Source organism: Gymnoscopelus microlampas, assembly GCF_963454915.1.
Source record: "Gymnoscopelus microlampas genome assembly, chromosome: 13".
NCBI classification, from domain to species: domain Eukaryota; kingdom Metazoa; phylum Chordata; class Actinopteri; order Myctophiformes; family Myctophidae; genus Gymnoscopelus; species Gymnoscopelus microlampas.
Genome location: NC_139950.1, coordinates 24,070,303 through 24,084,010, shown reverse-complemented (window position 1 = coordinate 24,084,010; position 13,708 = coordinate 24,070,303). Strand labels below are relative to the sequence as shown.

The 13,708-nt window shown below is 43.2% G+C and overlaps 1 protein-coding gene across 5 annotated transcripts in view; it reads right to left on the bottom strand.

The window, feature by feature from the left end:
- The window catches only part of wdpcp (WD repeat containing planar cell polarity effector), a 99,142-nt gene that overhangs the window by 47,084 nt on the left and 38,350 nt on the right, over positions 1-13,708 (bottom strand). For 4 of the 5 annotated variants that reach the window (XM_084075472.1, XM_084075471.1, XM_084075473.1 and 1 more), the window contains 4 exons: positions 11,499-11,569; positions 10,544-10,603; positions 9,875-9,989; positions 2,774-2,910 (listed from right to left, as the gene is read on the bottom strand). In XM_084075472.1, coding sequence (XP_083931598.1) covers positions 2,774-2,910; positions 9,875-9,989; positions 10,544-10,603; positions 11,499-11,569 — 383 coding nt within the window. The remainder of the gene's footprint in view (positions 1-2,773; positions 2,911-9,874; positions 9,990-10,543; positions 10,604-11,498; positions 11,570-13,708) is intronic. The other variant, XM_084075475.1, reaches the window with a different exon arrangement.

The following is a 13,708-nucleotide window of genomic DNA, read 5'->3' as shown; positions in this document are numbered from 1 at the left end:
AATTTAGTCGCTATGCGAATTAATTCCTCCCAACACACATTTCTGTGTTGTCACTGCTGTTGTATCCTACTGATTCACCTGCCAGTGAGGAGACCCCACCGGGAGGCCTACTCCTCCCGCCCAACACTCCCTGCTGACAAGTGCCGCCCCAGCCAGTAGGAGTACGTGCAATGACCAATATCACCCTCCCCGGCCGGCTTCCCTCCCCCGAACACGTGCCAATTGTATTTGCATAGACGCCCGACAAAACCAGGGTGCACCATGGTGGATTCGAACCCACAACCTCCATGTGCATTTTCACAGCATTTTAATTTTAATGATCAATCGATTGATTGTGTTCCACCGCAGATCAATGGAACTAGCATATCGTAGCGTCCCAGTGGGGAATTGCGGTGTATTGCACTCTGGGTGTTGCCAGCCAATGAGAGTGACTGTGGGGTGGGACTTCTGGAGGAAGAGACTATGTGTTGTGTTCATTCCGGTTACGTTGGTTAGAGAGTGATGTTACATGCTGTACATCTGTGAGCCCGATATAAAGTGGTTAATGGAGAATAAAGCCGATGCACTTAACCGTAAATTTACGTCTCCGCCTCCCGTCATTTGAGTACTTATTTATTGTTATAACTTTTTTATATAATGTCATAGAATCAGTAAAATCTTAGTATTTGCCAATTATTTGCTTGTCTTAGTTGTTTTGTCCCCGGAGGAGGAAACGCGTGATGGACACTGATGACACTGTGTGCGGAATAACGAAGGGAGCAGAGAAAGAGAGAGAGAGATCGGCCACCAGGACAAGAGGAAGAAAACCAAAAAAAGAAAAAAAACACAGTGGGTTAATAACACTCTCTATCTCTAACTCTTCATCCCTCTATCCCTCCATCCCTCCGTCCCTACAGCCATCTCTCCTCTCTTCCTCTTTTTTTCTGCTGGCGTTTGCTGGTCAGCAATAATCAAAAACCACTTTCTGGGGGTCGGATTAGTTTAGCCCCCCTCCCCCTCCTCAAGCTTAGCCCAGTGGACCAGGGAGGTGTGTGTGTGTGTGTGTGTGTGTGTGTGTGTGTGTGTGTGTGTGTGTGTGTGTGTGTGTGTGTGTGTGTGTGTGTGTGTGTTGCAGGGGCAGGGATGGTATGTGATTCTGTGTGCTGCATAGGGTGCATATATTTTTTTTGTGTGTGCCCGCATTCGGACATGTGTGTGTGTGTGTGTGTGTGTGTGTGTGTGTGTGTGTGTGTGTGTGTGTGTGTGTGTGTGTATGTGTGTGTGTGCACACACGCAAAGACAATGTATGCAGTGTGTTTATGTGTGCATAATGTGTTCCACGGGGTATAGGTGTTTATGCGTTTGTGTTTGTGGAGAGTGTACATCTGTGTTGTCATGTGTGTGTGTGTGTGTGTGTGTGTGTGTGTGGGGGGGGGGTTACAACATTTGGACTGGAGGCAGGGGGAGAGAGTGCGTGTGTGTGGGGGGGGGTCTTATCAGGACTCTGCCTCTGGAACCACATGGAGGAGAGATTGCTTTCACACACACACACACACACACACACACACACACACACACACACACACACACACACACACACACACACACACACACACACACACACACACACACACACACACAATGCCCCCCCTGTTTGACAAAAGGGTCTGGCAGTAATGTGATAATGCTAGGGTTAGCAGTTAGCCAGCTAGTTAATGCATATCCAGGATTGCTTGTGGTGGATGGAGAGACTGAATAATATGTCTTTTTACAACTGTTTCCATCTGAATCATGGAACTATGGTCTCCATACTCTGACAAAGGCTGTTTTTAAACCATGGTTGTGCACTTTATTATGTAATACAGTGAAACAGACAGAAAGGGAGGGGGCTGTGTTTTGGGGTTGGTTTTGGGGAGTAGGGATGCGTCATGCGTGTGTGTTTTATTCATCTCTCTTCCTCTGTGTGTGTGTGTGTGTGTGTGTGTGCGTGCGTGCGTGCGTGCGTGCGTGCGTGCGTGCGTGCGTGCGTGCGTGCGTGCGTGCGTGCGTGCGTGCGTGCGTGTACACATGCATACATGTGTGCATGCACTGCAGGTGTGAATAGGTGCAGAAATTGTTTGGTGGAGGTGTTTTATCTACAGTAGGGCCAATAGTAATAGCTAATAGTAGGAAGTGAATTGAACTTATCGATTTAATCAATAATAAAAAATTATAAAAAATCCAATCGTTGTTTAGTTAACATCACAGGCTTCCGGATAAACAAAATAGTTCAATTGCTTGTCACTTCAGTTTTGTGTGCAAGGGGGAGGGAGAGTCCATTATTAAATATTACGGGGGCTTTTTAATGTGCCTGATTATAAGCAATTATTTCTAGGCTTGAGTTCTTGTGATATCTTCAGATAATGTTCACTTACACACACACACACACACACACACACACACACACACACACACACACACACACACACACACACACACACACACACACACACACACACACACACACACACACACACACACACACACACACAATACACAGACATAAAATATATCCTATGTTGCTTGTACATGTCTTTAAATATAACAGTTATAAAATGATCAGTTTCAGATTCACTGATATTTTAAAAATGAAGAATAACCAAAGGACACACTTCTCAATTTTTTCGATTAATTGAAAATAATACATAGAATAAATAATAAACAGAATAATCGCTAACAAAATAAATTGTAGTTGCAAAAGATATGTCATCCTCATACAGAAGCACAAACACTCCCACACATTGTTGTGGTCTACCTTGATTTCAGAAGGTGACAGTTTCTCTATCCGTCTGCCCATCTCTGGAGAGCCCTGGTTCTTCCTGTTGAGGTAGACCACGCCCACTTGGCTCTGCTCCAGGAAGGACATCAGCAGCAGCCTATCAGTGAGCACAGCTGGGAATGACATCATCGCACAGGTCACTGAGTGAAAGGCGGAGCTGCTATAGCCTGATTTATACTTGGACGTGAGCTTGTAGATCGGCTGTTTTTGGTGAAAGACACCAGCGCACCTCTAAGTATAAATCTAGAGTATCAAAAAGACTGAATATCGTTGCTGTCGGGCAGAAACCTTGCATCTTCATATTCCAAATTTGTTTCCGTACATGAATGCCCAACTTCGTCAGACTACAGTGTCACACAAACGTAGCAAAGATAGCCGATCTACAAGCTCACAAGGTGTCGGGATGCGTCGTGTTGAGAACTTGTAGATCTGCTATATTTTTTTCTTCTTTTAAGTGAAAGTGGTTAAGTGCGTCTATGAGTTTTATAAATATTTAACCAATGAAAAGTATTAACAAGAGCTTGTCACTATAATTAATAACTACATTGGATCCATTGGAACACAGGTTCTTTTTAACATTTCCTGCAAAGTAACAGGACAGATGAGGTTTCCAACCAACAGTGACGATATGTGACCTGCTTTATAATGTTCAGTTAGAAAAGAGAGATGGTGACATAGCATTTCAAAACCTTGATGTTTTTCTTTTGCTGCTTTCTAATATGAAATATAATTTATTGTAAATATGCTGTAAGATGACAAGCTACTGTAGCTGAAAATGGTTTGGAAGTTTGTTAATACATCATGCATTCTAGAGAAAGCTGACAGTTCATATGAATGGCCTGTAGTTTCGCTGTTTTACCCCTGCTGGTGTCAGAAAGATTTTTTCTCCACTCAAGTGGGTGGGGTTTTGACGAACTTTAGATTTTATTTTATTACCTTAATAAACATTGTCATAAATACTATATGCTTCCAGTCACTAGTTTAAAGTCTTCTTTCAATCATCATGATATGCGTTTTGGTAAATTATGGTCCCATTTATTTTAAAATTGACGATAAAGTAGGGTATGCTCTAGGAGGGGCGGGATGATTTGATTGACAAGCTACACAACCAATAGCATTCATTCCCCGCCCTCGCTCTTGATTGACAAGCTACCCAACCAATAGCATTAATTTAGCGATTGATTTCCGGTTGCTTTTTGGTATATATTAAATAGGCTTCATTACAGTCTGGAGAGTCTAGGGGCGTCACTTTGTCCATCTCTTTTATACAGTCTATGCTTCAGGCACACTCACATCGAGTCAAGGATACAGCATAGTTAAAATGCCTTTGTTGTTAAGGGCATATTCAATTTAAAGTATGAAGGCTGGTTTCGACCCACGCGGGTCTTCCTCGGGGTGTGGCTAGAAATAATAGAACATAATGCAGTCATTTGATGTTAGGCCTAGTTTTTCTTGCCTCTTTCTTGTCTATTCCCCTTGTGGGCAAACTTCTGAACTTATACCATATAGCAGCAGTAATCAATGGATTACCAAAAGAATGCCATATAAAGCATAATAAAGCTGCTTGGAATGAGGAGAGACATACTGTAGAGAAGATATATGCTGCCTCTATGGAAAGTTTGAGTCTGTTTTCCACAAAACATTCCAGTATCATAACTGCTCCCGTCTCCCTATATATTGTGTTGGCCCCCTCCACCTCCATTCAAATCAATTCAATTCAATTCAATTCAAAGTGGCTCAAATGGCATGAGAAACGTTTAGATTGCCAAAGCAAGAGTCAAATAAAAAAACAAAAACAAATGTCTGCATAGTTAATGATATAGGCCTACTACAGTACAATAAGGAAATGTAGAAACAGAGCAGTGTAACATTTCAACTTCGCAGCCAACTCTCTCTCTCTCTCTCCTGTCAATCTACAGTGGGCTTGGAGGCCTTCCTCTCACAGTGGAAGAACATCACTTGATCCCGTTTCGACTCTTCAGGAGCCGCAGCGGAAACGCCGATTAGCAATTAAGCTCCTCTCGTTCAAATTAATCTGTTTATGAAGCCAATTAAACAGACTAGGTGGTGGGGGGGGGGGGGGGGGGGGGAATTACACATGTCTCTCAGATAGTCTGCATTGAGTCGAGCGAGTGAGGGTGCACTCCCCCAGATTCAGAAATCTAACCGGCAATTAACCATGACGTGTGCATGCGTGTGTGTGTGTGTGTGTGTGTGTACGTGTGTATTTATAGATGCTTGTGAGCATGTTGGTATAATTATGTTTTCTGATGCACTCTGTTGTGTCAAAACGTTGGAATTAATATGCAAATATTCATGAGGGAAGTGAAGTGTTACTGAAAAGAAGAAAGAAAGGAGGAAAACTAAAGCAGCAATTTAAATCAGGTCAATTGAACAAGAGCAATCCATGTGTTGAAGTTGAATCATAAAGATCTGTCTTTATATAAAATGTATTAATCATAACCAAGTACAGCCAGTAGCCATGCCTGGGCTTTCCTTAACAACAGTTAATGCAATAGCAAGCGTAATGTATCTGTGTGATAGATTACATATAGATCAAGTTAAACGCAGTTTAAGTATTGATCTGGACGGGTGTCTATAAACGGGATTAGGCCTAATCCCATTCAGGCCCAGATTAAAGAAGTGGATATGAAACCAGGCTGCTGGGGCAATCTGGGAGCAGGTGGTTGATTTGGGATTAAAAGAGCAGACCCTCCCCTCCCAACCCACTCCCCCAATGACCCGGGCCTGTGCAGGCTAGTGCAGGCTGATATACAGCGCACGCACACGCACACACGCACACACACACACACACACACACACACACACGCGCGCGCGCACAGACAAGAATCCATTTACTGCTGTCTCCTCGGCTGCATGTTGACATAAGGGGCCAATGAGCTTAACCAAAGCATATTTAAAACATGGGCCAATGAAAGAGACTATGTAAAATCACTGTAAAGATGCTTAATGGTGGAGCATATGTGCTGCTTGGTGCTGCTGACCGCCAAAGGCAGCCTGCGTAACACTGGTATCGGCTGCCGTGTTAAGTAGTCAGATCATGGGTGGGCCGCGAATGCTTTCAAGATTTTCAAGTGGGCCCCGACGCAGGAAAAGCTTTGAGAACCACTGCTGTATAATACATTGAGTGTAGGAAACATGTGTAATGAAAATGCTTGCTGTGATGCAACCAAAGTCTGAGTTAGACACGAGAAAGGTGTGAGTTTAACCCATTCAGTCCGGGAACGCATTGGTGTCATTTTAGATGTCTTTGGCTATTCAAAAATAGCAGATCTCATAGCAGCAAAAAATTGTACAAATTTGTGAAAATCTTTGAATTTATATATTTTTTAAAGCGAACATTTGTAAAATATTTTGTACCATGCAGGGACCTACAGAAGCAAAGATTTGAGTTTCAAATGTTCGCTTTAAAATATATATATATATATTCAAAGATTTGTACAAATGTTCAGGATTTTTCTAAAATCAGATCTACAAGCTTGTAGCGTGGCACTTGGTGCCGCGCTATGAGCTTGTAGATCTGCTATTTTTGAATAGCCAAAGTATAAAATAATGGTTATAACTTAAATCCAAAATGACACAGATACGTTCCCGGATTTGAGTTAAGAAGAGATGGAGGCCAGATTTTGTTGCATCATGAAATAAAAAACAATCTGAGTGAAAGAGAGAGACAGACAGGCACCAGTGTTCTCTTTCTCTTAGTGTGTATCATCTGTAACTGTATGTTTAAGTCTATTTTTGTAAAAAGACAAGTACTATACCCTACAAACTGGCAGGCAAACTGGCTCACCATACATTTTGGTTAGATATGTGTAGCATATTGCTTGCTATTAGTGGTTCCAAGCCGAGGCTCTGCAAAGTGTATAACATGAAAGTAAAGCTTTAATTCTATGTGTCAGTGTTGGTCAGTAGCTGTGTAGCAATGTTCTCAAGGTGATAAAATGCAGATTTTGTAACATTGCAAACATGTGACTTAAACCCTTTAGTCTTAACGAAACAGACTTCAGTTACAACTGTACTCTCACCCCTTTTTTCTGTCTACACCAAAAATAGCCTATCTACAAATGCAACGTGTTTTGAGCTTGTAGATCTGCTACTTTTGGTGAACGTTTCCCCCCGGAATAGCCATGGTGGGGTTCAAGTGGTTAAAATGATTAACCCCAAGATTCCTGGCCTGCTGTTTAACTTTAACCTGTGTTGTCCATGTGTATATGAGACTTGTCTTAATCAGCTGTTATGCTGTCCATGTGTCTGATTGTGCAAGTGACAGATGTGAAGTCCCCCTGACGTCCCACACACACACACACACACACACACACACACACACACACACACACACACACACACACACACACACACACACACACACACACACACACACACACACACACACACACACACACACACACACACACAGTATTCACAGAACGAAGTACACAAGAGCACATACACAATCAAGTGCACTCTCAAGCAATCAAACACACTGACACCCAAACATGAACGCACGCACACGCACACACACACACACACACACACACACACACACACACACACACACACACACACACACACATCCGACAAACACACATGCAGGCATGCACGCACGAACACATACAGGCATGCACACAAATAGAGTCCCTCCCCAGAACCCAACCTCTCACAACAATTACTCTGATAATTAGTGCCTCTGAGGCTTTCAATGGCGCTCAGTGGGAGGTGAGTGGGTGTGTGTGTGTGTACCCAGGTGTGTGCGTGCACAAACTGTGGGTGCATGTGAGGTGTGTCTGTGAATATGAGTATTTGTGTGTGTGTGTGTGTGTGTGTGTGTGTGTGTGTGTGTGTGTGAGTGTGTCTCATACATGTGAGTCCTTGTGGGTATCTATCGTCACTGTCGGGTGAAAACCTTGTATGTCCAAAACTGCCCCTTTTTTGTTATTATCTTTTAAAAATAGTAATATTAACAGATCTACAAGCTCACAATCACATCATGCCGCGTTGTGAGCTTGTAGATCTGCTATTTTCACTACTTTTGTGCGACACTCTTGTATGATGAAGTAGGCGGGCATCAATTTACAAAGAAAAGTTGAAATATAGTGATACAAGGTTTCTGCACGACAGCAACAATATGTGTATGTGTTTGCTTGGATGTATGCCCTTGCGTGGGCATGTGGATGACAGCCTGTGTGTGTGTGTGTGTGTGTGTAGACAGCATGTGTGCGTGTCTAGGCACAAACACACACAAATGTGCCTATATGACCTATCACGCCTCTATGCATGAGTGTGCGTCTGTCGTTAAATGTGTGTGCGCACACGCACGACCCGAGCGCGCCATGGGGGCTTTATTATCACGCGTCCTGAGACCCCTGGGGGCGGAGGAGAGGGGCCGGCGCTACGAACAAATAATTGATACAGAAAGAAAGAAATAATTAGCAGATTTGGGCCTGCGTTCATGTCCCTGTTATTCTGTCCTCTCAGAGCCGAGCGAGAGAGAGAGAGTGTTGCCAGAGTTTGTGAGAGAAACAAGCGGACAGGTCTATGAAAACAAGTACAAAAGAAGTGACTAGGTCACATGATCATACACACAAAATTAGTTAATATAGCATTACACCACTTTAACCCTATATATACATCCGCTATTTGAAACTAGCCGATCTACATCTCTTATAGATCTGCTATTTGAGAAACACTGGTTTAAACAACATTAGGAAGGAAGCCCAAATTAAGCAAATACACTTTAGAAACAAGCCCAAAAACTTCTGCTTCTATTGCAGTGTTTGGAGTTGTTCCACAAGAAAGAGATGATGTACAACTTAGTCGCCAAGAAAGGAATATGATAGCCTTTGCATCCCTTTTGGCTAGGCGTCTGATACTGCTTAAATGGAAAGAAAAACTCCCACCAACTTTCAAATCATGGGTTAATGATGTTATGCATCATTTGACTTTGGAGAAAATTCGCTACTCCACAAGGGGGTGTGCTCTGAAATTTTACACCATCTGGCAACTTTTTTTAACATATATAGAGACTGAATGCTGCTGACATTAATGACCCATAAATCGACCCCACTGAATTTGTTTTTGTATTATATTTTTTTGTGTATTATTATTATTATCATTTACTATTACTTTTTAATTCAATTTAAATCCTTCTTTAATCATATATATATCCTACTGTGTATACTTTTTTTTTTGTTTTTGTATTTTTTGTATTTATTTATTTTTTGACTTGTTTGTATTGTCCTTTGTGTTAATGGTACAATAAGATACCAGGGTTGTGGCTCTTCCGGAGCGGGAACTTTGGGGGGGTGGGAGGGGTAACACACATTCACTGTTTTTGTATGCCTTTTGTTATTGACCTGTATGTGAAAATATAAAATAAAAAAACGTTGAACAAAAAAGAAACAAGCCCAAAAAAAAAGCAACCCGCAACTACCAACATTTACAAGCAACTTTAGAGAAAAACAAGCCCAAAGTCGCTTATAATAAACAGACTTGGCAACACCCAACACACAGAGAGAGACGAGAGAGAGAGAGAGGGAGGGAGGGAGAGAGAAAGAGGAAGGATGAGGAGAGAGGGGGGTTGTTCCCTGGAGGACAGAAGGATGGAGGGATAGTGGAGAAAAACACTGATGGATGCTCTTAGGGGAGGCCCCTGGACACACGCAGCACAAAAGGATTTAGCCGCAATTAGCGAGGCGAGCTGCACAGCTCACCTGTGGCACCTGGATGTGTGTGTGTGAGTGGTGTAGTGAGAGAGAGAGAGAGAGAGAGAGTGGGGTGTATGGCAAATTGGTACGTGTGGGAAAGAGGGCGAGCGGCGAGTGAGGGAGAAGTGTGTGCGTGTAAGAGTGTGTGTGTGTGTGTGTGTGTGTGTGTGTGTGTGTGTGTGTGTGTGTGTGTGTGTGTGTGTGTGTGTGTGTGTGTGTGTGTGTGTGTGTGTGGTAGTAAGTAGTGCTGCTTTAACTTCCATAAATGTACCTAAACCCAGTCGAAACTGTGTGCATATGAGCGTGATTGTATGTATGCACGCGCGAGCGCGTGTGTGTGTGTGTGACTAACCATCAGTGACAGTGTTGGCAGGTAGTCGTCCCACTAGTGTCCGGTCAACACACACTCTTTCCAGCTGGGGTCCACTTAGGGTTAGGGTCACAAGTACACCATTGCTCAGCACCAACTGGAGGGGGAATACACACACGCACGCAAACGCACACCCTTGTCATTATGCTTGTGGATATATTTAATTCCATACCCTCCAGCCTTGTCACTGACCTGTGACCTTTCCCTGACCTTAAGCTAATTCTAACTGCAACACTACACCTCAGCCCTAATCACTATACACAACCTGCTCTTTCTGGACTTGGACTTTGCTCTAGACTTGGTCAACTGGACCCGACTTGTCTCTGTACTTGGACTGCTTTTTTCTGTCTACATTAAGATCTCTTTTGCAATGCGTTGTGAGCTTGTGGTTAATATAATATACAAAAACTGTACATACTGTATATACAGTGACATTTGATCTTTTTCTGGGCATCCCTTTAGAAATAAGGGACGCCCGACCGGGTGTCCAACCCTAGTCAGGGCAGATCAGGGTCAGAGCAGAGCAGGGCTGGCAGGGTGAGCCTGTGCAATCCCTGACTGACTGACCTGAAAAGCAATGTTTATGGATACAGTATGTATGGTTTAATATGTGCTGACAGGTGCGTGCGTGCGTGCGTGCATGCTCCACACCTGGCAACAGTACTTGCTCTTCCATCTGGTGTGAACACATGTATTGGTCTGCAACAGTTCCTGGAAGAGATAGAAAGATAGAGACAGAGAGAGAGACATACAGAGACACAGAGACAGACAGAGAGAGAGACGGAGACGGAGAAACAAACACAGAGGAGTTAGAGAGCAGGATAGAAGGGAGAGAGGCAGGTAAGATGTAAAGTGCATGTGTGCGTGCGTGCATGCATGCATGTGTGCGCATGCGTGTGTGTGTGTGTGTGTGTGTGTGTGTGTGTGTGTGTGTGTGTGTGTGTGTGTGTGTGTGTGTGTGTGTGTGTGTGTGTGTGTGTGTGTGTGTGTGTGTGTGTGTGTGTGTGTGTGTGTGTGTGAGTGAGAGAGAGAGAGAGAGCGAGCGAGAGGACAGGGTCACTCATTCCTACAACATTCCAAACACAGCTGGGGCAATCAGAGTGGAGGGCAGAAGGAGAGGAGAGCAGAGGGTATGTTTCTAGTGAAGGGCGGCAAACAGCCATCGTCAGGCCCTCTGAAAACAAAGCCAGCTCTGTGCTGCTACAAGGAGGGAGTTGGGGTGGGGAGGGGGGCTGAGGAGACATAGAAGAAGGAAGGATGGAGGGAGGGAAGCAGAGAAACAACCAACCTGTGGCCCCCTGATCCCCTCAAATATCCCCCTCGATGACAGAGCACGGCCAAAAGAGAGGTGATGAGAGAGAGAGAGAGAAAGAAAGAGAAGAGGGCGAGAGATGAGAGAGAGAGAGAGGCACGGGCAGAGCAGGGAGAAGAGGAAGAGAGAGAGAATGCCCCTATTTGTTAATCAATCGGCCGGTTCGTAAAAAGGGAAAACTCCAGAAAAAGAAAATCCCCCGAGGGGAGAGGGAGGAGGAGGAGGTGGTGGTGGTGGTGGTGGGAGGGATGGAGAAGGTGAGGAAGGAAGAGATGGTGGTGGTACTGGGGTTACCTCCAGCTCCTTCAGCGAATCACGGAGCTTCTCCGGACGTCGGTTCCTGGGGGTCCACGAATACCCTCGAGCTACGGAGAGGAACGTGAAACATACAGGAAGTAATGAAGTGACACGTTGTGTGCTTGTAGATCTGCTATTTTCACTAGTTTGGGTCCCAGGCAAACATCTAATTTATCTTTTGGGTCTTGAGCTAAAAGGTTTGGGAACCACTGGTGTAGACTGTGAGACCTGCATGTAACCATTACACAGAAGGTTACACATGTAAAAGTCCTCAGTGCTAATTTAAGTCTGAGTTCATTTGATTACATTTTGTACATTATCATAGTTACAAATGGATGATTTAACACTGATGATTTTATCGTGTAGGATAGAAGAAAGAAAGGAAGGCACAAACTCAGTGGAATTCGGAGAAGAAAAAATTAATGAATTTCATTCAATTCCACTCCTTAACTCATTGAGTGCCATTAACGTGTTTCACGTGTTTTACCGCTATGGTGCAACGTGCCATTAACGTGTTTGACGTGTTTTTGATTTTTTTTTTTTAACAACAAAAAAAATGCTGTATCTCGCTTCCTAAGCACTTTTTTTTTACTTTGAAAAAATAAAAAAATAAAAATCATAATGGCCAGAAATAGATAATAATAATTTGGGCACTCAATGAGTTAAGCGTAATGTTTAGTTGGAAGAAAATCTGAATAGTATAGGCTACACTTAAATCTCCATGACACTTTATGTAGGTTTACTGCTGTGTTTCAGAGACATTTCCAGTGTGAGATCCATGCTGCCACCACCATGTAAAAGAGGCAATAATACTGCAGTCTATCCTTTTGTTAACAAACCTCCAAAATGGCTGCAGTTGTACATCAAAGGGGAATTTTGCCCCATGGTTTTCTTACCTTTTCTATGATGTTATGATATCCTAGGATGAATGGGACAGTAGAAAAATCTCATAACTCCCTCGCAGGTCCGCCACAGCTAAAAACGTGCGCATATGGTCCTTGCGCTAAATTGCGTATTTTAATAGCTTCTTTTTTTTGTGAGATCTGACGTTCATAGTGACAGAACACTATGCAACGTGATTGTCTTGAATGCGCCCCACCGGAAGTCTCGCTAGACGAGATTTCATGAAAGCTCGATTTAGCACAAGGACCATAGGCGCGCGTTTTTAGCTGTGGCGGACCCGGGATGGAGTTATGACTATGATTTTTTTACTGTACCACTCCTAGGATATCATAACATCATAGAAAAGGAAAGAAAACCTTGGGGCAAAATTCCCCTTTAAGTCACTCCGGAATGATACATCTGCTCAATACCTAAATTGTCTAAGTAATATTTCAGGATGCATATAGCCATATGCAGTTGGCTGGTAGTCCAGGTAGTAACAGTTGACCAGCATCCATTTAGGAAAACCCTACCCCATGTTTATTTTTTTTGGCAACACCTCTTAGCTCCGTTGTCTGTTAACTGTGATTCCCAGAATTCAGTTTGAAACAAAGCCACGGAGGTACCGCTGCAAAACGAATGCTGCAGAGTCTTCAATATCAATAAGGTCTTTTTATATCAATAAATACATTCCCGGTACATTATCGCTGCCTGGGTCATTTTGGCGCTACAGTCGTCGGGGGTAGACGCTTGTTACTAAAAATAGTGTTTAGAGTTGTTGTCAAAAACATATTTATGTGGAATGGTTTGTGAGAAACAAACCAGTGAAAGATTATATTAAAAAGTAACTTTTGTTTCATTTAAAAAGTTACACAACACTAAACAGCGCAGGACCTGATTTCACTGCATCTGTGTTCAAAAACATTATCGCTTAATAGTTATTCAACCAATTCTTAACTTTATCACCGTTGTCAACATTAAGTGTGCATGCATTTGCACTCGCATTCGTTTCAATCTCTGCAAGCCAAAAAAAGGGAAGCACGTCCTATGTTAAATTCTCTTTTTAAAACACATTTCAGTTCCCTGAGAAGAAAAAGTATTTCTACTGGGCACTTTTGCTGTGCCGCTGCAATCTCCCAAGCACAACCTCACGGTCAGCATAGCATATTTGACACGTGCCACTCCAAGACCCCCCCCCCCCCCTGCACACACACACATTAATTTCCCAGTCCTCCCTTTCTCATTCGCTCCCTGGTGGAGAAATTGGGGAGAGAGAGAGAGACGGAGATGTGAAGAAAACAGAAAACATAGTTAATTGAATTTCT